The sequence below is a fragment of the Lissotriton helveticus genome, chromosome 3_2, assembly GCF_964261635.1.
Source record: "Lissotriton helveticus chromosome 3_2, aLisHel1.1, whole genome shotgun sequence".
NCBI classification, from domain to species: Eukaryota; Metazoa; Chordata; class Amphibia; order Caudata; family Salamandridae; genus Lissotriton; species Lissotriton helveticus.
In genome coordinates this window covers 461,435,614-461,460,998 of record NC_136062.1, presented here as the reverse complement: position 1 = coordinate 461,460,998, position 25,385 = coordinate 461,435,614, and the positions used below count along the sequence as shown (strand labels likewise).

General features: G+C 46.4%; 1 protein-coding gene across 1 annotated transcript in view; it reads left to right on the top strand.

Annotated features, from left to right (window-relative positions):
- Positions 1–25,385, top strand: part of LOC144826165 (astacin-like metalloendopeptidase) — a 180,986-nt gene that overhangs the window by 11,993 nt on the left and 143,608 nt on the right. Inside the window, exons 2-3 of the mRNA XM_078684558.1 lie at positions 15,755–15,779; positions 23,028–23,093. Of these exons, the coding sequence (XP_078540684.1) occupies positions 15,755–15,779; positions 23,028–23,093 (91 nt within the window). The remainder of the gene's footprint in view (positions 1–15,754; positions 15,780–23,027; positions 23,094–25,385) is intronic.

The following is a 25,385-nucleotide window of genomic DNA, read 5'->3' as shown; positions in this document are numbered from 1 at the left end:
GCACAAACAGTTGCGCAATTTCACAAAGGCTGTCGTGCTTTAATCATCCCATTCTATTGGATCTCTTGCTCTTTTCTTTGTCAATTGTATCAATGGTTTTGCGAATACTTCAAATCCCACAATCCACTGCCTGCAATACCCTACAACACCAAGAAACATCCTTATTTCTTTTTGAGTCTGAGGTAATTTCATATTTCTAATCATTTTAATTCTTTCTGAAGTCGCTCTTCTAAACCCTCTTTCTATTTTGTGTCTCAAATATTTGACTGAAGTGGTGCAGAATTGTAACTTCTCATGTGACACTTTATGTCCACCTTCTGCCAAGTGATTCAATAATGCAATGGAGTTAATGATACAATCATTTTGAGTTTTAGACGCAACTAATAAGTTGTCAATATATTGCACCAAGCCGGACTGTCTGGGCAACACTAGAGATTCATGACATTTTTTCAAAATCTGATCAAAAATCGATGGACTTTCTGTGTACCCTTGTGGAACACGATTCCAAACATAAACATGCTCGTCAAATTTAAACAAAAATAAAAACTGACTAGCAGAATGCAATGGATCAACTACTGTGAACCATTTTGCACTCCATGGTATTTGATATAGGATTACTGCTGGATTCACTACTATTGATCAACATGGTACAATTTTATTAATTTTGCCTAAATCTTGGACCACCCTATATTTTTTGTTTGGTTTCTTTATCCCAATTATAGGTGCATTACAGGGACTACTCATTATTTCTGTTAATATGCCTTGCTCGACCAAAGGTTAAATTTCTGCCGCAACACCAGCTTTTATTTCTGGGCTCATTTTGTACTGTTGTGTATTTGGACAGACTGCACCTTCTTTTACAGTTACTTTTACAAGGTCTACATTTGCCATGAATCCTACTTATTTTCTGGTAAAATTTCACACATCAGGGTTTACTGTATTTTGGAACTCCTCTTGTAACTCATCTGGGGTCATCTTTTTAACTGCAACTCCTTGTCTAGCTAACATGATTTTGTACACTTCGTCTACATCAGGAGTCTGAATTGCAACACCATCCGGTAAGCAATATATTGTGAAGTTCAGTGTGCACAATAAATCCCTCCTAACAAATTCACAGGGCTCAAGTCACGGACTACGAACTTGTGCATTTCTTTAAAATTGCCAATACATAGCTCTATAGGTTCTGTAATAGGGGTCCTAATCTTTTTATTAGAAATGCCCACTACTTGGATTGCTTCTCCCGAGAGGGGTAGGTTTGGGATGTCTGCTGTTCTCACAGTAGAACGGGTAGCCCCAGTGTCACAAGAAGGCGATGTCATTTCCCTCTACCTTACCTTGTATATATGGACCTGACTGATCTACCGGTAAGGATGCACCAAGTGCGCATTCCTCTTCCCCCCCTCTCAGGCACTGTCATTGAGTCTCTTTGTCAAAAAATGTGTCCTGCAAAAGAAACTGTGGTGTTACAGAATGTTTCTTACCACTTCCCTCCCGGAATCCGGTGTCCATACTGTACTTGGCTTGACTCACAAAATCTGGCATAGGGGCAGGTGGCAATGGACTCTGTATTACCTTTTGCGGTTGCCTCATTGACACCTCATTCTGCGTCTGTGGATTTCAATTTTGAGTTTGGACATTATTATTCTGTATAAGTTTACACTCGTTTTTCCAATGCCCCATTGTTCCGCACCCATGACAGGGAAACTTTTTTTTTGCCTTCTTTACTCATTCACCCTCTTGGTTTGCCCCCACTTCTTTCACCTTGTCCTTCTCTTTTTCCTTGATTATTTGCCTGATTACTCACTTCAAGTTCTTGTTGCTCTGCTAATTTTACTTGCGCCCGCATTACCTTTTCTTCTAATTTCTTTTGTCTATTATCAATTTCATCCCTACAGTATTTTGCATACTTAAGGATCTCATCGATGGATTTTGCTTGCCAGCACAACTTATGCTCCTTAATAATTTGGGATATATCTGTCCTTAACCCAGTCATAAAATGATAAACAAAGTGTGTCATGTCTTTATTATCAATGTTTTCTAACCCACTGTATTGTTTGAATACCTGCAAAAGGTGCTCCTAATATGCATGTACAGATTCATCTTTTTATTGGTTTGTTCTGTATATTTTATCCAATCCGTTTCTTTTTGGGGATTCTTTCCCTTCAAGTAAGTTATTACCTAATGATATTTTTTCATTACCTCATCTGATGGGGCTCCTGTTTGTGCATCTCTTGGGTACTCATCATTATGCCAATCTACTGAAATTTTACATTCTGTTCATAAGTCAGCATGAACAACTATGTCAAGCAAGCCATCTAAATCTTTTAGCAGTACTTTCAAAACCTTCACAAACCTTTCAACTTGCCTGTACCATTCTACTGGTTTTTCTCTATGCTTTGGGAAATCATTTGTAAATGATAAAATATCCTGTCTAGATGATGGGACATGTACATAACCTCCTCCTGGAACTTCTTTCATTGGTCACAACTTGTCAACTTTTTCTGTTTCTTTCATTAGATACTCAGAGATTGTTCAACTTCCCTGCGCTTCTTCCTTTTTACTTTGTCGATCTAACTTTCCATCTATCTAAGTCTCCCCATTTTTGTAACGATGTCAATAATTCTTTTATCTGTAAATGTTCTTCCTAAAACATTCATGTTCTCTAAATCTTTGTCAGAAAATTCTGCCCTATATGGTTTCTGCAATACTTTAGATTTGCCTATGTCGATTCCCATTTCTGTAGCCAGATTCATTCATTTCTCATGAAATATTTTAGTGTTTCGACTGATACTCCTGCATATGAATAACAATTCTTCTTCACTGAAAGTATTCAAATTCTCTAGTCCTACATTTTGCAGCTATCATTTCTTCCAATCCTACTCTTAATTTGAAAATGTCCAATACTTTTGGCTGTGTTTTTGGCTTTTCTATTTCTTGCATCCACCTTTCTATTTCTTCTGGGGTTACTACAGTGGCACTTTTCGTTCCTGTGGATGTTTCCATCTGTACTACTCAAGAGCATCCAGGGGTAACTTTACTGAACGAATCATTTATAGGCTTGCTTATTGGCAAATCCACTAAAGAAATTACTGACTCAGACTCACTTGCCTGGTCATCAACAATCATATTTTCTTTTCTGGGTAGTGTGATAGGAGTAGTCAGAACTGAATTTTTAGGCCCGGTTGCTTGTCCCCATATAAGGGAACAACAGGACCTATAGTTACTGGTATCGTTAGTGCTTCAGGACTTGTATTCAATTGAGTTATTTTCTATTTTTATTTATTGCTTCTCTATCCTTTTCTTCTAGTACCTTTTCTAAGGTAGTCTCATGTACGATTTGCGGAACCAAGGGTGTTTTTAGAAATGGGACACTAGAGAAAATCCTATTTATGTCTTCCTGATAAGGTGGAGGATTTTTCATTAAAATGTCTTCAAGATAATCGTCTTCAAAATCCCCATCACCAGTCATTAAATGTTTTGTTTCTCTGTACATTTACTTCCTGTTGGTTCATCTTCTACCTTCCACTACCATAGCCTGTCTCCATTGCTTCATCTGCTTCTCTAGAGTCTCTTGTGGAAATCTTGGATAAAACTTACTTAAGGTCCTGTCACATCTGGGTCTGTCTCGCTCAAAAGCCTCAGTCACCCATTCTCCTAGAGCTTCATACTGAGTTAATATAGGCCTTGGTTCTAATTCCTTCATGGGAGTTCGTAAATTGTGTAAAATTCTTCCATTAAAAGTTCCGTACTCTGGAAATGCTAATATTCCATCATCCTTTGCATACTCTATCCAATTTTCTTACCTTACACAAGTGTGATAGCCTCTTTCTATCATCAAATGCGATGCAGGTGTTTTTTTGGGGAATAATAATAATTTCTTCTTTAGTTTTATTGGATTTATCCTTTTCAAAATAATTCTTGATTTTCTGCATAAATTACATTTTTCTCTTTCTAATGTACTGTTCGTGGGCAAAACCTATAAATCTTCTATCCGGATGGAACCGTGTTATAGTTGGATCGGGATTCCACATATAATCCCCACTGTCTATTAACACAGAAAATTCTATTTTTGCAATTTAATCAATTATTTATTTCACTTCAATGCTTCTCCAATACCAACGTGTCTCTTATTTTAACCTCTTTGCTGCTAGACCTCCCACCCCCTGCGCTAAGTCTACTTTTGGCTATTTGAGGTAGTGCGCGCTTAGGCCCCTGTAAGTTTTTGACCACATAAGGTATCCACACCAAATGTGCGTCCTTTACTTCCAACATCATGGGAATTCTAAAGGTACCCAGGGTTTGCGGATTGCTCTGGAGGGGTCCCAGAAATTAGCCAAAATACATAACAATGTTGTTTTTTGGGGGGAAAATTGGAAAAACAGGCTGCAAATGAAAGCGTCTGGGTTTTTCCCTGCAAATGTTATCAAAACAGGAGTTGTGGGGCTGAAATCCCCCAAATTCTGAATTCAGCAAGGGGTCATTTGTGTAGATCTATCAAGGTTTCTTTATGGAATCTAACAGTTAAATATAGGAAAAATTGAAAATTAGTTGAAAAAAAAAGCCTTTTGTTTCAACGTTTTCATCTGTAACTTCTTGTAATTATGACAGCTCTTTCAAACAATATACCGTTACATCCACTGGACCTTCCTGGTTCTGGAGATATATAGGACTTGTAGGTTCACCAAGAACCAGATGAACCCAGAGTCAAAAACTGAGCATCAATTTGCAATGGCTTTTTCTTATGTACCAGATATAAAGCAATTATTGTGGGAAAATGTATACATGGAAAAAACGGTATGAAAGACACCTATGTATTTCTGAAATGGGAACAAATTGTAGAGTTTAGAAACAGTACATATTTGCACCTTTTCGAAATTGGTAATACTCATACTAGCATGAGAATTATCTGTCATTTTTCAAAAAGACTTCTTTTTTACACAATTAATTTCATTTGGAAGGCAGAAATGCATCAAAAATCAATAGATAATAACAGTTGCTTTACAAATCTGAATTACCCTAAGTCTCTCGATAAAAATGGTACCTCACTTGTGTGGGTAGGCATAGTGCCCACGACAGTAAATGGCTCAAACCCCAACTTGAACACACCACATTTTCACAATGAAAATTTACCCTTTTTTTGCGAAGTGTCAAGCTGTAGTTTTTTAACACTATCTCTGCCGGCACCTAGGGTAACCTAGCAAACCTTTACATTTTTAAAAACTAGACAACCAGGGAAATCCAGGATGGGGTGACTTGACTGCCTCTCACCAGGTTCTGTTACCCAGAATCCTTTACAAACCGAAAAAATGGTAAAAAAACCCACATTTTCCCCACATTTCTCTGGTGGGCAGTCCTGGAATCTGTGTGGATCCACAAATTTCTACCCACCCGCGTTCCCCACAGTCTTACGAGGAAAATTGTACCTCACTTGTGTGGATTGGCTTAGTGCTTGCGACAGGAAACGGCGCAAAACGCAACATGGTCACCTCAATTTCACAATGAAAAATTACCCTGTTTTGGCAAAGTGCCTAGTTGTAGTTTTTTACCCTAGCTCTTCCGGCACCTAGGGAAACCTAGCAAACCTATACATTTTTGAAAACTAGACACCCAGGGAAATCCAGGATGGGGTGACTTGACTGCCTCCCACCAGTTTCCGTTACCCAGAATCCCTTGTAAACCTAAATAATTGTCAAAAAAACATATTTTTCCCCACATTTCTGTGGTGGAACATTCTGGAATCTGCGTGGATCCACAATTTTCCACCCACCCAGAGTTCCCCAAAGTCTTATAAGAAAAATGGTACCTCACTTGTCTGGGTCGGCCTAGTGCCTGCTACAGGGAACGGCGCAAAACGCAACCTGGTCACACCCAATTTTGGAGTGAAAAATGACCCTTTTTTGGCAAAGTGCCCAGCTGTAGTTTTTTAACGCTATCTCTGCCGGCACCTAGGGACACCTAGCAAACCTATACATTTTTTAAACTAGACACCCATGGAAATCCAGAATAGGGTGACTTGACTGCCTCCCACCAGGTTCTACTACCCAGAATCCCTTGCAAACCTAAAAAATTGTCAAAAACAAAAAATATTTCTCACAACTCTGTGGTGAAAGTTCTGGAATCTGCGTGGATCTACAAATTTCCACCCACCCCACGTTTCCCAAAGTATAATGAAAAAAATGGTACCTCACATGTGTGGTTCGGCCTTGTGCCGGCAACAGGAAACGGCGCAAAACGCAACGTGGTCACACCTCGATTTCGCAGTGAAAAATTACCCTTTTTTGGCAAAGTGCCTTGCTGTACTTTTTTAACTCTAGCTCTGCCGGCACCTAGGGAAACCTAGCAAGCCTATACATTTTTGAAAACTAGACTCCCAGGTAAATCCTGTATGGTGTGACTTTACTGCCTCCCACCAGGTCTGTTACCCAGAATCCCTTGTAAACCTAAAGAATTGTCCAAAAAAACACATTTTCCCCACATTTCTGTGGTAGAAAGTTCTGGAATCTGTGTGGATCCACAAGTTTCCACCCACCCCGCGTTCCCCAAAGTCTTCAGAGAAAAATGGTACCTCACTGGTGTGGGTCGGCCTAGTGCCCGTGACATGAAACGGCGCAAAACACAATGTGGTCAAACCTTAATTTCGCAGTTAAAAATGACCCTTTTTTTGCAAAGTGCCTAGCTGTAGTTTTTAAACCCTATCTCCACCGGCAGCTAGGGAAACCTAGCAAACCTATACATTTTTGAAAACTAGACACCCAGGGGAATTTAGGATGGGGTGACTTGACTGCCTCACACCAGAGTCTGTTACCCAGAATCCCTTGCAAACCTAAATAATTGTCAAAAAAACCACATTTTCCTCACATTTCTGTGGTGGAAAGTTCTGGAATCTGTGTGGATCCACAAATTTCTACCCACTCCGTGTTCCCCAAAGTATTCCAAGAAAAATGGTACCTCATTTGTGTGGGTCGGCCTAGTTCCTGTGACAGGAAACGGCATAAAAACCAACGTGGTCACACCTCACTTTTGCAATGAAAAATGACCCTTTTTTGGCAAAGTACCTAGCTGTAGTTTTTGAACCCTAGCTCTGCCAGCACCTAGGGAAACCTAGCAAACCTATATATTTTTGAAAACTAGACACCCAGGGAAATCCAGGATGTGGTGACGTGACTGCCTCCCACCAGGTTCTGTTATCCAGAATCCCTTGCAAACCTAAAAAGATGTTAACAAAAAACACATATTCCCCACATTTCTGTGGTGGAAAGTTCTGGAATCTGCGTGGATCCACAAATTTCTACCCACCTCACATTCCCCAAAGTCTTTCAAGAAAAATGGTACCTCACTTGTGTGGTTCGGCATAGTGCCCGCAACAAGAAACGGCACAACTAGCAACGTGGTCACACCTCAATTTCGCAGTGAAAAATTACCCTTTTTTTGCAAAGTGCCTAGCTGCAGTTGTTTTACCCTACCCCTGCCGGCACCTAAGGTAACCTAGCAAACCTATACATTTTTTAAAACTAGACACCCAGGGAATTTCAGGATGGGGTGATGTGACTGCATCCCACCAGGTTCTGTTACCCAGAATCATTTGCAAACCTAAAAAATTGACAAAAAATATCACATTTCCCCATATTTCTGTGGTGGAAAGTTCTGGAATCTGCGTGGATCCACGAATTTCCACCCACCCCGCATTCCCCAACAACTTCTGAGAAAAATGATACCTCACTTGTGTGGGTCGGCCTAGTGCCTGGGACAGAAAACGGTGCAAAACGCAATGTGGGCATACCTCAATTTCGCAGTGAAAAATGACCCTTTTTTGGCAAAGTGCCTAGCTATAGTCTGTGAATCCTAGCTCTGCTGGCACCTAGAGAAACCTACCAAACCCACACATTACTGAAAATGAGACACTCCGGGGCTTCCAGGGAGGTATGGCTTGCATGCAGAATCCGCTGCAAAACTCAATTTTAGCTGAAAAATCACTTTTTTCAGACATTTTTGTGTGGGAAAGTGTGGCATCACCGGGCTCACACAAATTTCCTACCAACCAGCGTTCCCCAAGGTCTCCCGATAAAAATTGTGCCTCACTTGTGTGGGAAGCCCAATGAACCCGGGACAGGCAAGGCACCTAAACTTAGTGAGGCGACATCAAAATTGCCTATCTCAAAACTACATTGTTTTGCAAGGGGGTTCACCTGGGTTTTTGGCCCTGTGCTCAGCGGCCATCTAGAGAAAAATACCAAACCCACATATTTCTGAAAACTAGACACCTGGGGGCTTCCAAGGTGGTATGGTTTGCATGGAAATGGAGAAGTGTGGCTCAAATGGTTAGAGCGGCAGACCCTGTTGCAGAGGTCCGGCCCGGGATCAGGGTTCAATACCCGCCTTGGCGGGTCTTGGGCTCAATTTCCTTGGACCTGATCACTCTCGCCTCAGTGCCCATTCTAATCATGGGTCCCACTCTGCGACTCTGGGCAATAGCTTGCTTAATCTCCACAACGGCCCCAAAAGCGCTGGGATGCCTGGTTTCACCCTGGGGGTGCCCAGGAGTGGACACTCACAGGGAAAACCAGGCAGGGTTCCTAAGCGGTATACAGACAGCGCCGGGACACTACCTCAGGGAAGTAGCTGTGTGCTCTATAAATACCGGTACATGGAACCCCCAATGTTTCCTTACCCAGAATCCCTAGCAAACCTCAATTTTAGCTAAAAAAACTTTTTTATCACACATTTTTGTGTGGAAAAGTGTGGCATCACTGGGCTCACACAAATTTCCTGCCACCCAGCGTTCCCCGAGGTCTCCCAATAAAAATGGTGCCTCACTTGTGTGGGAGGCCCAAGTTCCCGCGACAGGCAACGGCCTAAAACGTAGTGAGGTGACATCAAAATTGCCTATCTCAAAACCACCTGGTTTTGCAAGGGGGCCACCTGGGCGTTTGGCCCCGTGCTTGGTGGCCATCTAGGGGAACCTACCAAACCCACACATTTCTGAAAACTAGACACCCGGGGGCTTCCAAAGAGGTATGGCTTGCGTAGATCCCCCAATGTTTCCTTACCCAGAATCCCTAGCAAACCTCATTTTTAGCTGACAAAATCAGTTTTTCAACAATTTTTTGTGTTTGAAAGTGTGGCATCACCGGTCTCACACAAATTTCCTACCACCCAGCATTCCCCCAGGTCTCCTGATAAAAATGGTGCCTCACTTGTGTGGGAGGCCCAAGTACCTCTTGCACGTTTTGGGCAGCCCCACTCTAATTCAAATTTGCCCCCAAAAGAACCCTGGCGTCTAGTGGTCATTTTGCCCCCGCGGCGGGGCACATTGGGGGCTAATGCCACATTCTACCCCCCAGGTGGGTCTGAAAGTACACTAGATGCCAGGGAGTTTCTTGGGCAAATTTGAAATAGGGTGGGGGTTGCCAAAAACTGGCATGCCAATGCCCCCACCCTAATAAATATTTCCCCCAAAAAATCCCTGACGTCTAGTGGGCTTCTCCCCCCCCGGGGGGCAGATTGGGGGGACTGCCCCATCTGCTCCCCAGGGGGGACAGGTAGGCTGCACTTTTTGCGGGGGAGGTGGTGCGGCCATGGGCATGCCTGTTTTTGGCCAGCCCTAAACTCTAATTCAAATTTGCCACCAACAAATCCCTACCGACTAGTGGGCTTTTGGCCCCCCTGGGGGGGTGCAGTTTGGGGATAATGCCCCCATTTGCCCCCCAGGGGGGGCAGAAAGCCTACTAGACACCGGGGTTTTCTTTTGAGCACATTTTATTTAGGGTGGGGGTTGCCAAAAACAGGCATGCTAATGCCCACACCCTAATAAAAATGTGTCCAAAAAAATCCCTGACGTCTAGTGGGCTTTTTGCCCCCCCTGGGGGGAGCAGATTTGGGGCTACTGCCCCATCTGCCCCCTGGGGGGACAGGAAGGCTGTCATTTTTGTGGGGGAGGGGGTAGGGGCATGGACATGCCCGTTTTGGGCTGCCCCACTCTAATTCAAATTTGCCCCCAAAAAACCCTGATGTTTACAGGGTTTTTTGACATCCCGGCGGAGCAGATTGGGGGCTAATGCCCCCATCTATTAGCCCCCAATCGGCTCCCCGGGAGGAGGCTAAAAGTCCACTAGACGCCAGGGGAGTTTTTTGGGCAAATTTTTATTAGGGTGGGGGTTGCCAAAAATGGGTATGCCAATGACCCCACCCTAATTAAAATTTGCCCAAAAAATCCCTGGTGTGTACTGTGCTTTGCCCCCCCCCCCCAGGGGCAGATTGGGGCCCCCATCTGGCCCCCAGGAAGGAAAGTAAGGCTGTAAGTTTTGCAAGGGAGGGCGTGGGGACATGGGCACGCCTGTTTTGGTTAGGGTGGGGGTTGCCAAAAGTGGGCATGGCAATGCCCCCACCCTAATAAAAATGTGCCCCGAAAACTCCCTGGCATCTAGTGGGCTTTTTGCCCCCCTGGGAGCAGATCGGGGGCTACTGCCCCACCTGCCCCCCCGTGGGGGCAGGAAGGCTGTAATTTTTGTGGGGGAGTGCGTTGGGGCATGGCCATGCCCGTTTTGGGCTGCCCCACACTAATTTAAATTTGCCCCTCAAAAAACCCTGGTGTCTAGAGGGATTTTTGCCCCCCTGATGGGGCAGATTGTGGGCTAAATCCCCCATCTGCCCCCCAGGGGGTCTGAAAGTCCACTAGGTATCAGGGAGTTTTTTGGGCACATTTTAATTAAGGTGGGGGCTGCCCAAAATGGGCATGCCAATGCCCCACCCTAATTAAACTTTGCCCCAAAAATCCTTGGTGTCCACTGGGCTTTTTGCCCCCCCGGGGGGGCAGATTGGGGGTTAATGCCCCCAATCTGCCCCCCAAGGGGGCAGGAAAGCTGTAATTTTTGCGGGGGAGGTGTGGGGGCATGGGCATATCTGTTTTAGGCAGCCCCCAACCTAATTCAAATTTGCCTAAAAATAATGGGGGCTACTGCCCCCATATGCCCACCAGGGGGGGCAGAAAGGCGGTAATGGTGGCGGGGGTGGGGGCATTGGCGTCCTCCACCCTAAAAAAATGGTGCAAAAACAAAATCCATGGTGTTTAGTGAGTTTTCAGCCCCGCCAGGGGGGATGAAAAAACTGTCATTTTGTGGCCAGGGGTGTGGGGGCATCGGCATGTCCGTTTTGGGCAACCACCACCCCTAATAAATATCCCATACAAAATCCCTGGTGTCTAGCGGGCTTTCCACCCCCGGGGGGGGCAGAGAGGCTGCAATGGTGGCAGGGTGGGGGCATTGGCGTGCCCATTTTGGGCAGCCCCTACCCTAAAAAAATGGTGCAAAAATAAAATCCCTGGCGTTTAGTGGGCTTTCTGCCCCCCCCGGGGGCGGCAGATCGGGTGCTGCTGCCCCATCTGCCCCCCCGGGGGGGTGAAAGACTTTAATGGTGGCGGGTTGGGAGCATTGGCGTGCCCATTTCGGGCAGCCCGCACCATAAAAGAAATAGTGCAAAAATAAAATCCCTGGTGTTTAGTGGGCTTTCTGCCCCCCCGGGGGCGGATTGGGGCTACTGCCCCAAAGGGGGGACAGAAAGACTATAATTTTGGGGCAGGGTGGTGGGGGCATCGGCATGCCCGTTTTGGGCAGCCCCCACCCCTAATAAATATCTTATAAAAAATTCCTGGTGTCTATTGGGCTTTCTACCCCCCCGGGGGGGCAGATTGAGGGCTACTGCCCCCATCTGCCCCCAGGGGGAGCAGAAAGACTAATTATGGCAACATTTTCATGGGGGGAGCAAAGGTCCTTGCCCAAGGGGCCCCTCCCTGGTGCCTAGTGAGTGGATCCCTGCTTGGGGATCGCCCTCCTGGGGCGATCCCCAAGCAGGGATCCACGGGAGATACTATTCGAAAGGGGAGATTCTCCCCTTTCCAACAATACCTCTCCTGAGTTTCTACGTGCTTAGGGGGCTGAGATAGCCCCCTAAGCACGTTGGAACTGAAACTGAAATGAGCCTCTTGGCTCATTTCAGTTTTGGTTTCACTGAAATGAAGTCAGCGCGACGTGCGCGCTGATCGTCATTTCAGGGAAACCAGGGGGGGCCCGGGAGCTGGGGAAGCTCTTCCCCAGCTCCTAAGGCTCTTTTGGCACAAAGGAAATCCCTCTGGTGCCCACACCAGAGGGATTTCGAGGGCGATGTTTCATGACGAGGTGGACTCGTCAGGGGCACACGACCACTGTGTGCCATGACAAGTGCAGCTCTCCATGAACATCGAAGGGGTTAATGACCCAATCAATAATTTTTACACAGAACCACTTTAACCAATGCTTGCGCAGCTTTTATGTGACGTGAGTTTTTCACTCCCTGCACTCATTCCTCCTTTACAATATTACCTCATCTACACAGCCGCTGTTTTAACCAATCCCAGCGCGATTCTCAGTGACGTCAGTGCAGCACCCGCGACTGACCCCTCCTTTGAAAGGTAATACAACAACTCAATTTTTCAAATTTTTAATTACAAATGTCATTAATTAACAACATAAAACATTTGCTACTGTGCCTGATTGAATAAATTCCCCCCAAAAAATCTATTTTTTTCTCAGCGAGTAAAACCTTTCCATTTACCCTCCACACACTACGAGTAAAACCTCTTCCGCTTACTCTGCACTCAAGCATCAAAGAAACTGCTACTCCTTTAGACTTACCCTTTCTAGGTGAAATAAGACCAAAGTTTCAACAGCGAACTCCTTTGCTATCAATCACTCTCACTTTTATACAAGAAAATAATCCCTAACCAGTGCTTCAAGTTCTACTTTCTACACTTACTTAATCAAGGCCAGTAACCTCACTAAAGTGTGGCTTCCACATACCACCCGCTATTCAATATCCCAGTGGAATTCTTTACAACATGGAACAATGCAAACGGGTTTTGGTTAATACATAAATTAATATTCCAATAGACAACTAGCTACCTATCCTAACTAACACCTAAACCATAGCTCTGCTACCTAGAAAAATACTGATGGTGCCAGATTACCACTTGGGTTATTTCTAAAATACCATACTCACCTGGGCCCATAAACATTCATAGAATAAGTTGGCAATCCTGCACACCTATTCTTACCAAACCTTAACACCTTAGTACTTAATTTCCTCTGGTCACTGGATCAGGTTGTTAGAATAATAGGCATAAATTAACATTTACCTTTTCTTTGAATGACCACTTACTCTGGAGGGTTTTTAAAAACTTTATCTATGCAATATTTTGTGAGTCAAATACCAATACATGTCAATCACCAACTTCTCACGGAGCAAAATAATGATCAACGCAAAAATCTTTAAAGACTTAGTAACATTGTTAGACATTGGTACCGGGGTAGGGTGAGAAAAGGAAACAGTACAAGGACACACCACACAGATTTTTATTTACCTAGAATGGTGTGAGGACTAACCCCTGGCCAAGGAAGAAAGGGCTCCCAACTCATCAGGAGCCAATGGATCAGGACAGGTGCAGGACAGGACAGGTAACCTCCGCTAAGTGCAACACAAGCGTTACACCCCTCTCTGGTGCTACTCTCGTTCCCCTTCTAGATGGACAGATTCTTCTCCTTCAGCAATCTCCCGATTCTTCTTTCAGAGTGCTCGACCAGCCCTCTGAGCTCTGAGGCATCCAAGATCTCCTGCAGCAAATGTTGGGTCAGTCACAGGTCTGTGACAAGTCGGACAATCTAACTGACTAAGCCTACCTTAGTTTTACTATTTTCAGGGCATGTACCACCCCCTAATGTTTCAATATTTGTGTATTCCCTGCATTCGATTGGTCAGTGGGATGGGGAGAGGTCATCACACCATACTAATATGAAGTCATCTTTTTAGTTTAATTGTTCTATGTTCCCGCACTTAAAATTATTTTCCCAAGCTTTATTCCTCCCAGTAATATTCACATTACTTTTAATACAATGTATTTTAATTTGTTCACATCTCCTTTCCATCTCCGGGTCAAGAGGTAAAGTTCTCAGGCGCATCCCTGGTTGGATGAGATATGGCAGCTCTTCAATGTCACCACTCGAGGCCTTTCAGTGCCCCTGACACATGCGTAAACATTTTTCAAGATGGAGATTTGAGTCACCCTTCAGGTGGGAGAGGTGTGGTGCCACAGCCAAGGCGACTGATCCTGGAATCTGGGGAATCACGGTTCGATCGCCGGCGGCAGATTAGCCCAGCACCATGTGACTCTGGGCAATAGCTTACTTAATCGTCCTGATGGCCCCCAGCGCCTGGAAACTCTTATGATTGTTTGCACTTTACAAATGTGGATTATTATTATTATTACCCTTCAGGCCAAAATACGAGCTAATAGTAAAGTCAAAGAAGGACATGTTAGAATACGATAATAAATGAATGCACTGTATACCACTTACTTCTACTCTAATCCCATTATTTTATTTTAACTATTGCATTGGCAGATTAACAAAACACACAAGATTTAATTTAAGCAAAAGCATATGCATTAGCATGTGAGGTTCAAAGTGGCCATTTCAGGCACTACTGCGCAGCTGCAAAGAATTCCCACCAAAAGCAACGGACGTCATACTGCGTAGATGCAGTTGGCGCATGCGCAGAAGAGTTCCCACGTCCCACGTTTTCAGCAGCAATTCTAAGACACACGGATTACTTGTCAGTAAAGCACATTCAAAAGCTATCCCTAGATACAGAAATGTTGTGTGATACAATTATTAGTATTTAGAAAACATGTTGGTTAATTTGTTACATGTTATTTCGAGAGGGTTGAGTCCAAGCAAGTTACTTTACGTATGAAACCTTGCGCCATCACATCCCACCGAGATGTTCACGTCTCTGATTGGGCCATGCAATTCCTGGATCCAACTCAGCTCATTGTAAGCAGTGGTCTGCGAGGTAGTGTTTTCAGTGCGGTGTTTACACGGTGCATGTATGGACATTGGAACATTTTCTCAATTTTCTGCATTTGAGGGTCTCAGATTGGGGGAGATGCCTAACTCACATGTGTTAGAAGATGTAAATATGTTTGGACATTCAAACAGATTTTGTGGAGTGTGCCTGCACTATTTGTGCCACTTTTTACTGTCAAAAAATCTTCCTTGCCAAAATCCTGCGGGTATGGGATTAGCACACGAGTTGGAATTACTATTTAGACAGAACGAGGAGTTTTCACCCACATCAGCATCAATGCGGATATCAGATGGTTCTATTGAGATACCTCAAGGACAGCCCCGTAGTCTGTTCTATTACATTATACAGAACATCTTCGGAGCCCTCTGTGCTGCTGAAGGCCATTTGTTCTTGTGACACTTTCTCCGAAACGTTCCTTCATCAGGTGTCAGTATCCAAATAGGAACATGAACCACAGACTTCACCCATGACATAATATGTGCAACCCTGAGTGCATGAAACAAGGGGTCAAACCATGCCAGGAGCCACAGGGTTTCACCACAGTATGGGCGCTTGAATATCGATCCGCAGCAATATTGACAGCAAGATATCAGCTGCACAGTATCGATAAGGAAAGTCAACAAGGGGGCATCGGCACAGTAAATCTCCACTCCCCACTACACTCTCACCTTGATGATACTGTGCAAGGGGATGTCCTGCAGCCCACACCGTTGCAGGACGAGGTTTGTCATTTTGATATTTTGACATACAGCACAACCTACATCTTATGTCATCTTTTAAAACATGGCTTTAAGGTTCCCTAATGTTCTGTAATCCTCATACTTACATTAGGTGATTAAAATGTAATTTTTCTCTTTTGCAGAATGTCGATGGACTGGAGAAAAATTGTAAGTACTTTTTATATCGGGATATCTTTAAATTTGAGCATAGCTCCTGTACATAACGAAGCTCTGTACCCAGGGCGCGGTTGCATTGTGTTCTATCTACTTAATGCATTTAAATCGCTTTTTGTTTATTTGCAAAGGGATAGAGAGTAGGATGTGCACGTGCACCTTGTGCATGAACAAAATGCTGCTATCAGTCACAAGGTGTGAGGATGAAAGGGGGAGCATTCACAACACTGACTGTATGCGCAAAAGGAAGTTCCCAAGATAGGAAAGCGAGATGAGAGCAAATCTGACAGAGGACCAAAACCCTTAAAACAAGGGAATAGCCAGAATATTAAAGCGCACTCCAGCTTGAGCTAAACATCTAATGACACCGAATGAGCAAAGCAAGTAAGTCGATCATTCCTAGGGCTAGTCACTTCACCTTTTCATCCTACCTGTCTTCTTACTTTCTATCCTTTTACCCTTCCATCCTTCCACCTTTCCATCCATCCTTTTCCCCTTTCTGTCCATCGATCTAATCCGTATTAAGTTCACAAGTTGATCATCCATCCTTTCACTGTCTCATCCATTCACCCTTCCAACCTTTTACCCTTCCAACCTTTCACCCTTCCAACCTTTTACCGATCCATCCTTTCACCCTTCCAATCCTTCACCCATCCAACCTTTCATGCATCCATTCTTTCACCCATTCTTCCTTTCACCTTTCGATATATCCATCGATTTATCATGTAGTTCACAAGTCAAGAATCCTGTTGTGTTCTTGTCTATTTACGCACGTGGCGCAACACGCGTCCCGCGTGACATCACATGACCTGGTTAATAAAAAGGGCCCACGTACGCACGTACACCAGTTGGCGACGGCGTGCAGAGCCACAAGAAGTAACCCAGTGTCCGTGTGCTTATTTAATAATATCAGGCCACATGTCAGGCTTATAGGCCCCAGGTGCCCCCTGAGCGTAGGGATCCCCGTTGGTGATTTCCCCCGTGACCCACACAACACAACAGCTGGCGACGAGGGTGGGCGTACCCTCGCTGTGTGTGTGCACCGCGCCCGATGTGCTGGGGCGGTCGCGAGCTCTGTAACCCGCTCGCGGCGCTCGTGCCCCACGATCCGCTTGCAGTGCAGACTCGCATCAGAGGACATCAGTCTGGGCCCCGCCGGTTGCCGTACTCCGTACAGGTGAGCTGCTGTGCCCCACACGTGCACACGCTGTGCGTGGTCGACATCCCGCCGCGCTGTGTCCCACGGGCCGGCCCCGGAGCACCACATTGACTATTGCAGCCCCCGGCCGCCTCTCGGTCGGTGAAACCGACCCCGAGCAGCGCCGCACTTGGGCTGGTCGCCGGTGCGTGAAGCGCGCTGCTGGTGCCGACGCGTGCAAGACACTCCACGCCACCGCGGTCCCGCCCCCTCTACTTCTGCGTGGCCTAGGCGCAGTACTCGGCGCCACGTGCCCCTGGGCGTGGCCCTGCCATAAGGGAGAGACGACAACGCGCCGTGCTGCGGAGGAGGCTACACTGACCCCGTGGGGGGGGGGACAAAAGCCTCGACGACACCGGGAAACGGTCGGGGAGCGAACGCTGCAGCACCTCACAAGCATGGCCACAATTCCCCCAATAGAGCCATTTGTGGTAGAAGGGTCACCGTCGTCATTGGCCCCGAAGTGGAAGAACTGGGTAGATCGACTGCTGATCTTCTTCGAAGCCACCAAAGTCCACAAAGACCAGAAGCGAGCCATGGTTCTCCACCTAGGGGGAAAGGATGTCCACAACATTGCTAAGACTCTGGTGGAAGCCACACCCAAAAACCACCACTCACTTATAAATGCCCTAAATGCATACTTCGAGCCTATGGCCAATCAGGACTATGAGAGGTTCATATTCCGGCAAGCAAGACAACTGCCCGAAGAGTCCCTAGACACGTATCATGCACGCCTAAAGAACCTGGCATCAACATGCGGGTTCGCAGACATCATGGAAGAGATACGGGGACAAATCATACAAGGATGTGCATCGGCCAAGCTTCGAGAACGCATTCTGGAGGAATCCGGAAAGCCCCTCGCGGACATCCTAACCCTAGGCAGGACCAAAGAATTATCAAAAGCCCGCGCAGCCCATATGGAAGTCGCCCTCCAAGCGCCGGTGTAGGCAGAACCCGTCAACAAACTGGTTGTGAAGGCCCTGGCAAAGTGGAACAGGAAAAGCCCAGGAGCTGCTGCGGGAACGCCAGGGAAGACCTGCGGATATTGTGGCGGGCCACCACACCGGGCAGCAGACTGCCCTGCCAAAGGAAAGCGGTGCTCGGGATGTGGCAGGTTCAAACATTTCGAGAAAGTGTGTCGTTCCAAAAAGTTCCACAGACCCCGACAAGTGGTAAACGCGGTGCCAGAAGGCGATCCCAGTCCAAGTGACATGGACGATGATGAGGAAGAAGAAAGAACGGTGCACAAGGTGCACATGATCGGCACCGCGATCCGCCGAACTAGGCGATTACCTCAGTGCAACATCGGAGTGGGCAAACAAGAACTCATGGCCGTAGTAGACACAGGAGCGACCCGCCCGGAAGCTGTCTCCGTCACCCATTGTTGTATTCGCCTATGGCCAGGACACTCCACTCAGAATTCGTGGGAAGTTCAAGACGACGATATCGCATGGAGACCAATCCATTAACACCAACGTCTTTGTGTCAGAATACGGGCAAGGCATGCTACTTGGGTGCAGGGCGGCGGAAGACCTGGGAGTGGTCATGTTCGGTCTTGGAGTCCACCAGGAGTCAGTCCAACAACTAATCACGGAATTCTCTGACATCTTAAAGGGCATTGGAAAGTTCATGGGGAATAAGATACACCTCCACATTGACCACACCGTCCAGCCGGTAGCCCTGCGACACCGCCGCATTGCATTCCACCACAGGTGGAGGAAGAACTCAAGAAGCTGGAAGCGGCCGGGATCATAGAAAAGGTCACGGGCCCCACTCCGTGGGTCCCACCAATTGTGGTCACACGCAAACCAAAACAACCAGGAGCAGTCCGGATTTGTGTGGACATGCGTCTCCCCAACGCTGCGATACAAAGGGAACGCCACATAACGCCCACCATTGATGATCTAATCAGAGAAATGGCGGGAGCCAGCTGGTTCTCCAAGCTTAACCTGCGATCCGGGTATCATCAGCTGGTGCTCGATGAAGAGTCGCACAACATCACGACCTTCTCGACGCATGTGGGCCTCAGGAGGTACACCCGCCTCAGCTTTGGCGTGTCCAGTGCGGCCGAAGTATTCCAGAACGTCATACAAGAATTAATAACCGACATACCTGGGGTGATCAATGTCAGCGATGACATCATGGTACACGCTAGAACCATTCAAGAGCACAACACCCGATTGGCGTTGGTGTTTCGAAAACTCAGAGAATCCGGCCTCACATTGCATCGCGAGAAGTGTGAATTCCTGAAACAAAAATTGCAATTCTTCGGGTATAGGTTCTCAGCTGATGTGGTCAACCCGGATCCTGACAAGGTGAAAGACATTAAGGAAGCTGCTCCTCCCACCACAGTTACTGAAGTCAGAAGCTTTCTGGGTATGGTAAACTACTGTGGTAGGTTTATCCGCGACCTCGCCAATCTGACGCTACTGCTAAGAGAACTCACAAAAGACAACATGCCATGGAGGTGGGGTCCAGAGCAGGCCAAAGCATTTCAGGAAATCAAGGAAGCTCTGTCTGATGCCACCACACTTGCCTTTTTTGACCCCCGGAAATTGACACTCGTGGCCGTGGATTCTGGGCTCCAGTGGCTTTTGCCAGCCGTTCCCTCACAGAGACTGAACAAAGATATTCTCAAATCGAGAAAGAGGCGATAGCCATTCATTGGGGATGTCAGCATTTCCACCTCTATGTCTACGGAAAGTCATTCGTGGTGGCTACCGATCATAAGCCGCTGGTTGCGCTATTCTCCGGAACGTCCACCAAACCACCACCTCGCATTGAGAAGTGGATGTTCCAACTTCAAGACTACAACTGCCGAGTAGAGTACCAGCCCGGGTCCAGGAATCCTGCGGACCATCTGTCCCGACACCCAAGAGCTGCCACCCGAGAAGAAAGGGAGGACGCCGCTGACACTGAAGCATACGTGAGATGCATCACGGCCCGTTCATGCCCAATGCCTATGTCGGTGGAGAATATCGCTGAAGCCACCCGAAATGATGACTGCCTACAAAGAGCTATGAAGGCTATTCAAAGTGGAAATTGGCACAGAGCCAAGGAAGAGTGGAAAATACTAACGCCCGAAGCGCAACGTGTCATGGAAAGCCTACATCATGTGAGAGAGGAACTCAATGAAGATGACACTGGGTGCCTGTTGAGAGGTCGCAGATTGGTAATACCGTCAGCCTTGACGGCCCAAGCAGTACAACTGGCCCATATTGGCCACCAAGGGATGGTTAAAACAAAAACCAGATTAAGAACCAAGGTATGGTTTCCTCTCATGGGCACCCTCGTGGAAGCCACTGTGAGATCGTGTACTGCCTGTCAGGCCACTGTCGACGCGCCGAGGGAAGCCCCCGTCATCGCTGAGCCTCGGCCTCAGGGTCCGTGGGAGTGTGTCAGTCTGGACTTTGGTAGCCTGCCGGATGGGCGGCACACCATGGTAGTCATCGATGACCACTCCAAGTACCCAGAAGTAGAAGTGATATCCACCACCAGTGCCACGGAGGTCATCCCCAAACTTGAGAAGATTGTAGCAGCCCATGGGCTGATGAGAGAAATACGTACCGACAATGGCCCCCCCATTCCAGGGACAAGAATTAGCCAACTTTCTTAGGACCCTTGGAATCAAGCATCGCAGAATAACCCCCATTGGCCCCAGGCCAATGGTGAGGTGGAACGCTTCATGCGAACTCTCAACAAGGTGATTCGAATAGCCCATGACAAGGGACAGTCCGTGGAACTGGCGATCTTTACATTCCTGAGGAGCTACCGACAGACCCCTCATACAACCACAGTCGTCGCCCCCGGACACGTGCTCATGGGGCGAGTGGTTGCAGATTCCATTCCTCATCACCCGCACTGGAGACCAGAGTCCTCCGATGAAAGCCGGATTGAAGCCCGGCGGCAGGAAGCCTATGCCCGCACAAGCAAGCGCCAAAGGGCCAGAACCTCCCAAATCACTCGGGGAGATCTTGTACTACTAAAGAATCAAAACACCAGTGGAAAATTCCGATTGACATACGAGACACGGCCCTGGACTGTGGTTAAGGTAAAAGGGACTCGCATCATTGTGACAAGAGGCCGAGAGACCGTGACTCGCAACGTATCACACTTCAAACTATTTCATCCAGAGACACTGGCGACCTCCACATCTGAGATGCCCGAGAGACGGGCATCTGCTAGTCCAGCGGCAATCGGATCTCCAATCCCGACAGAATGCTCTCAGGAAGATGAATCTACAGGCATAGCCAGTGGGGATGACTCATCTCCTGGGGAATCAGAGAATATCAACGCGGAGCTGAGCGGAAGCAGCTCAGGAGAGTGCAGCAGTGGCTCAACGCTCCTGGCCGGGGCTGGTGTCACGGCAAGCAGAGGGGCGTCCCAATATCGACTAAGAAGAAATCCAGAGCCATCCTACCGCCTCCGCAATCATTTCACGTAAGACTGTTCCACTATCTAGTATTTTCGTATGTCTCAAATGAGACTGTGTAATGAGTCCAAGAGACTGAAAGTGACTGCCTAAAGTATTTCTACATGTGCTGTGCTTGCAGTGCTTTGTTTATTTCTTTTTGTGTTTGGTGAGGAATGTTGTGTTCTAGTCTATTTACGCACGGGGCGCAACACGCGTCCCGCGTGACATCACATGACCTGGTTAATAAAAAGGGCGTACGCACGTACGCCAGTTGGCGACGGCGTGCAGAGCCACAAGAAGTGACCCAGTGTCCGTGTGCTTATTTAATAATATCGGGCCACGTGTCAGGCTTATAGGGCCCAGGTGCCCCCTGAGCGTAGGGATCCCGGTTGGTGATTTCCCCCGTGCCCCACACAACACAACAAATCCGTCCTTCCACTGTTCCATCCATTCGTCCTTTCACCCATCAACCATTGCACCTTTCTATCTGCTCATACATGCAACAAGACGTGCAATGATTGATTTTTGTCTCACAAGTCAAGAATCCGTCCTTTCGCTGTTCCATCCATTCATTCTTTCACCTTTCTGTAAATCCTTCCATTCCCCTATCAGTACTCCCTCCCACCCATCCTTTCATCCTTTCAACTGGTCCTTTCACACTCCAACCTATCATTTCTTTCATCATTCCTACCACCCAGCCTTGCACCCTTCTTTTCGTGTATTCACCCTTCCTCCCTTCCCTTCATATTTTTTACTATTGACCTTTTCTTCCTTCGCCCTTCTTTCCTCGCCCTTCTTTCCTCACATTGTTTTCTTTCTTACATTTCCTTCCCCACTGCTCTGTTTGCTGCTATCGGCTCTTTTCAGATGTTTTGCTCATTTCTTTCTCCTTTATTGAATTCGGCTCACATAGCAGCCGTTCAATGCAGAGTGCAGGCAGAAAAGACGAAAGGCGCGCAGAGAAGAGCCACAGATTACAAACCTGGCCATCGGGTGCAGTGGCTGCCCCCCTCTTAAGCCGCTTAAAATCATTGCCCGGTTGACATTGTGTATTTACAACTGGTATTTGGGGAAGGATTGAGAAACTCACTCATTTTAAGAGCGTTATCCTTGTTTGCCAGATATATCCCAGGGTTCTCCGCATTTCACCCCCTTCCACACGATGTGTGATGATATTTGAGGGTAAACACCGTTTACAACGCGGTGTTTACACCGCAGTGCCTTCATAACGCTGCCTTTACAACGGAAGTCGTTACTAGGACTTGCGCTGGATGGCGCTGTTGGGCAAGGAATGTTGTAATTTTTGTATTCCAACACCTTCCCTACTGTTACGTGGACAGGTGTTGGAATATAAAATTATAAGATTCCAAAGTCCACGCCCTCCAACGCAAGTCGTTGTAACGACTTGCGTTGTAATGCCCGCATTGTCAAGTACCGCAATCTTTTAGATCGCGTTGTACTGACATACATCCTATTTGAGAGCTGGTAGAAATTCACAGTTTGTGCAAAGAAGACACAGATGCACATTTGTTTCCAGTGAATATTTCTTCTCCTATCACTGCTTTCTGAATCCGCCTACTCCAGTACATGAGCAGCTGATGTGAAGCTGGGAATGTGTCTTCTCTTTCAGATACCGGGGATTCAGAGGTGCCCCTTAGACCAGACATCTTCGAGATCATCACCAAAGCGAACCAAGGTAAGAGAAACCTAGGACTTCTGGGCGCTAGACTTTGTTACACGTGACCCTGAGCCCAGACGTCTTCCAGATCATCACCACCGAGAACCAAGGTAAGAGAAACCTAGGACTTTTGGGCGCTAGACTTCGTTACAAGATAGTCAGCTGTGACTCTGATCCCAGATGCCTTTGACCTTTAACCAGCTTTGGTGGCTTAGTGGACTAAAGCATCCACTGCAGGGGCCAGTGTTCAACCTCGTGGTCACAGGTTCAAATCCTGGTTGGTCCACTCAACATTTCATCCATCTGAGGTCGATAAAATGAGTACCATTGAGTTGGGTAAATATAAACATCTGTTATTCAGCATCTTGAGACCCTTGGGTGATAAGTGCGCTTTACAAATACATGTGTTATGTATGAGATCAAAATAGAACCAAGACAAGAGCAAACCTCAGGGCCTCTGGGCGCTAGACTTTATTACACTATAGTCTGCTGTGACCATGAGCCCAACCATCATCCAGATCATCACCACCGAGAACCACGGTAAGAGAAAACCTCTGGCCTCTGGGCGCTAGACGTCGTTACAAGGTAATAAGTTGTGATATTGATCCCAAGCACCTTTGACATCAAAATGGAATCAAGGTAAAAGCAAGCCACATGGCCTCTGGGCGCTACACTCTGTCAAACAGTAGTCAGCACCAAACAGAACAGAACCAAAAGTAAGATAAATTTTATTCCTCTGGGCACTACACTTTGTTACAGGATAGTCAGCTGATAGGCTGCACCAAGGTGTCTTCACAATCATCACCGAAGACACCCAAGCTGGCGGACACGGCCCTTTCTGCAGGGTCACCCCAGATTTGTGCCTTCTTCTGCCGTCCTTTTGTGATCTCGCTCTTGTTGGCTTTTAGGACTCTGTGCACTCTTTCCCTGCTGACCAGTGGTAAACTGCTTCTACTCTCTCCCTAAAACATGGTAACATCGGCCTACACCTAATTATCACATTTAAATTACTTGTAAGTCCCTGGTATCTGGTGCTAGGTGTACCCAGGCCGTGTACATTAAACTCTAATACTGGGCAGCAGCATTCCTTGTGGTACCCACTAAAGTAGCCTTTTAAACATGTCTCAGGCCTGCCACTGCAGCTGTAGTGCAGATTGAAGCAGTCATTTACACCTAGTCTCAATACATAATCACTGGCTCATGTTTTACAAATGTAATATATCTGGGAACAGATGCCATCCATTTAAAAACAAATAGACTTAATGTTTTTAACAAGTTTAACATGTACTTGTATTCCAAGCAATTGGTCTACCAGCATAATTGTGCCCATTTTTAAAAAAGGAGACCGTGCCAACCCTAGCTGCTACAGACCAATCTCCCTGATTGACAATACTTTGAAGATCCTCTGGGGCATTTTATTTAACAAAATAAAGTCTTGGGCTGAAAGTGAACTTATTTTAAACCAATATCAGCTGGGCTTTAGAAGTAAATTAGGAACAGTACCTTAATTTAAACCTGATTGTTGGCAAGTACACGATAGCCCGGAAGTCACCCATCTACCTGGCTTTTATGGACCTTACCTCAGCCTTCGACATTGTCCACAGGTCACGCCTGAGGTTGGTCCTTTTAAAATACGGGTTGGATGAGACATTAGTACATTCTTTAGCATATTTGCACAGAGACTTGAAGGCACGGGTAAGGATTAGCAACAACGAGGAGGTTTTAAGGGATATCATTATTGGGAGAGGGGTCAGACAGGGTTGTGTACTGGCCCCTCTTCTATTCATCCTATACATAAATGAATTACATAACGGACTGTCTGTGCTTACCAACGACGTACCTAACATCAATGGCAATGTACTCCCCGCCCTACAATATGCGGATGATACGGTCCTAATGGGCCGCACTCCGAACGCACTATGCACTTTAGTTAGGGTTTTTTAGCTTTTATGGCAGACTCAGACTGTTGCACCAATTTAAAAAAATCGTTTATAATGACCTGTGGCCCAAAAAACATGAATTCAATAACCTCAGGTTCTGAACATCTATTATGCACCCAGACTTTCCCATACCTGGGACTAGTATTTTCTGACACCAGATCTTGGGCAGCCCAAGCTTCCCATAGCAAAACTAAATTTATAAAAGTGACAAAATCAATCTTGTCTTCCCCAACCCAAACAAGCAGAGGTAGTCTTATCTATAACTAAAATGTATAAAACACAGTATATTCCCACTGCCAAATATGGCACTTAAGTCTGGGTTTTTTCAAACTGCATTGAAATCCAGAGAGAGGAAATCCGATTCTGTCGG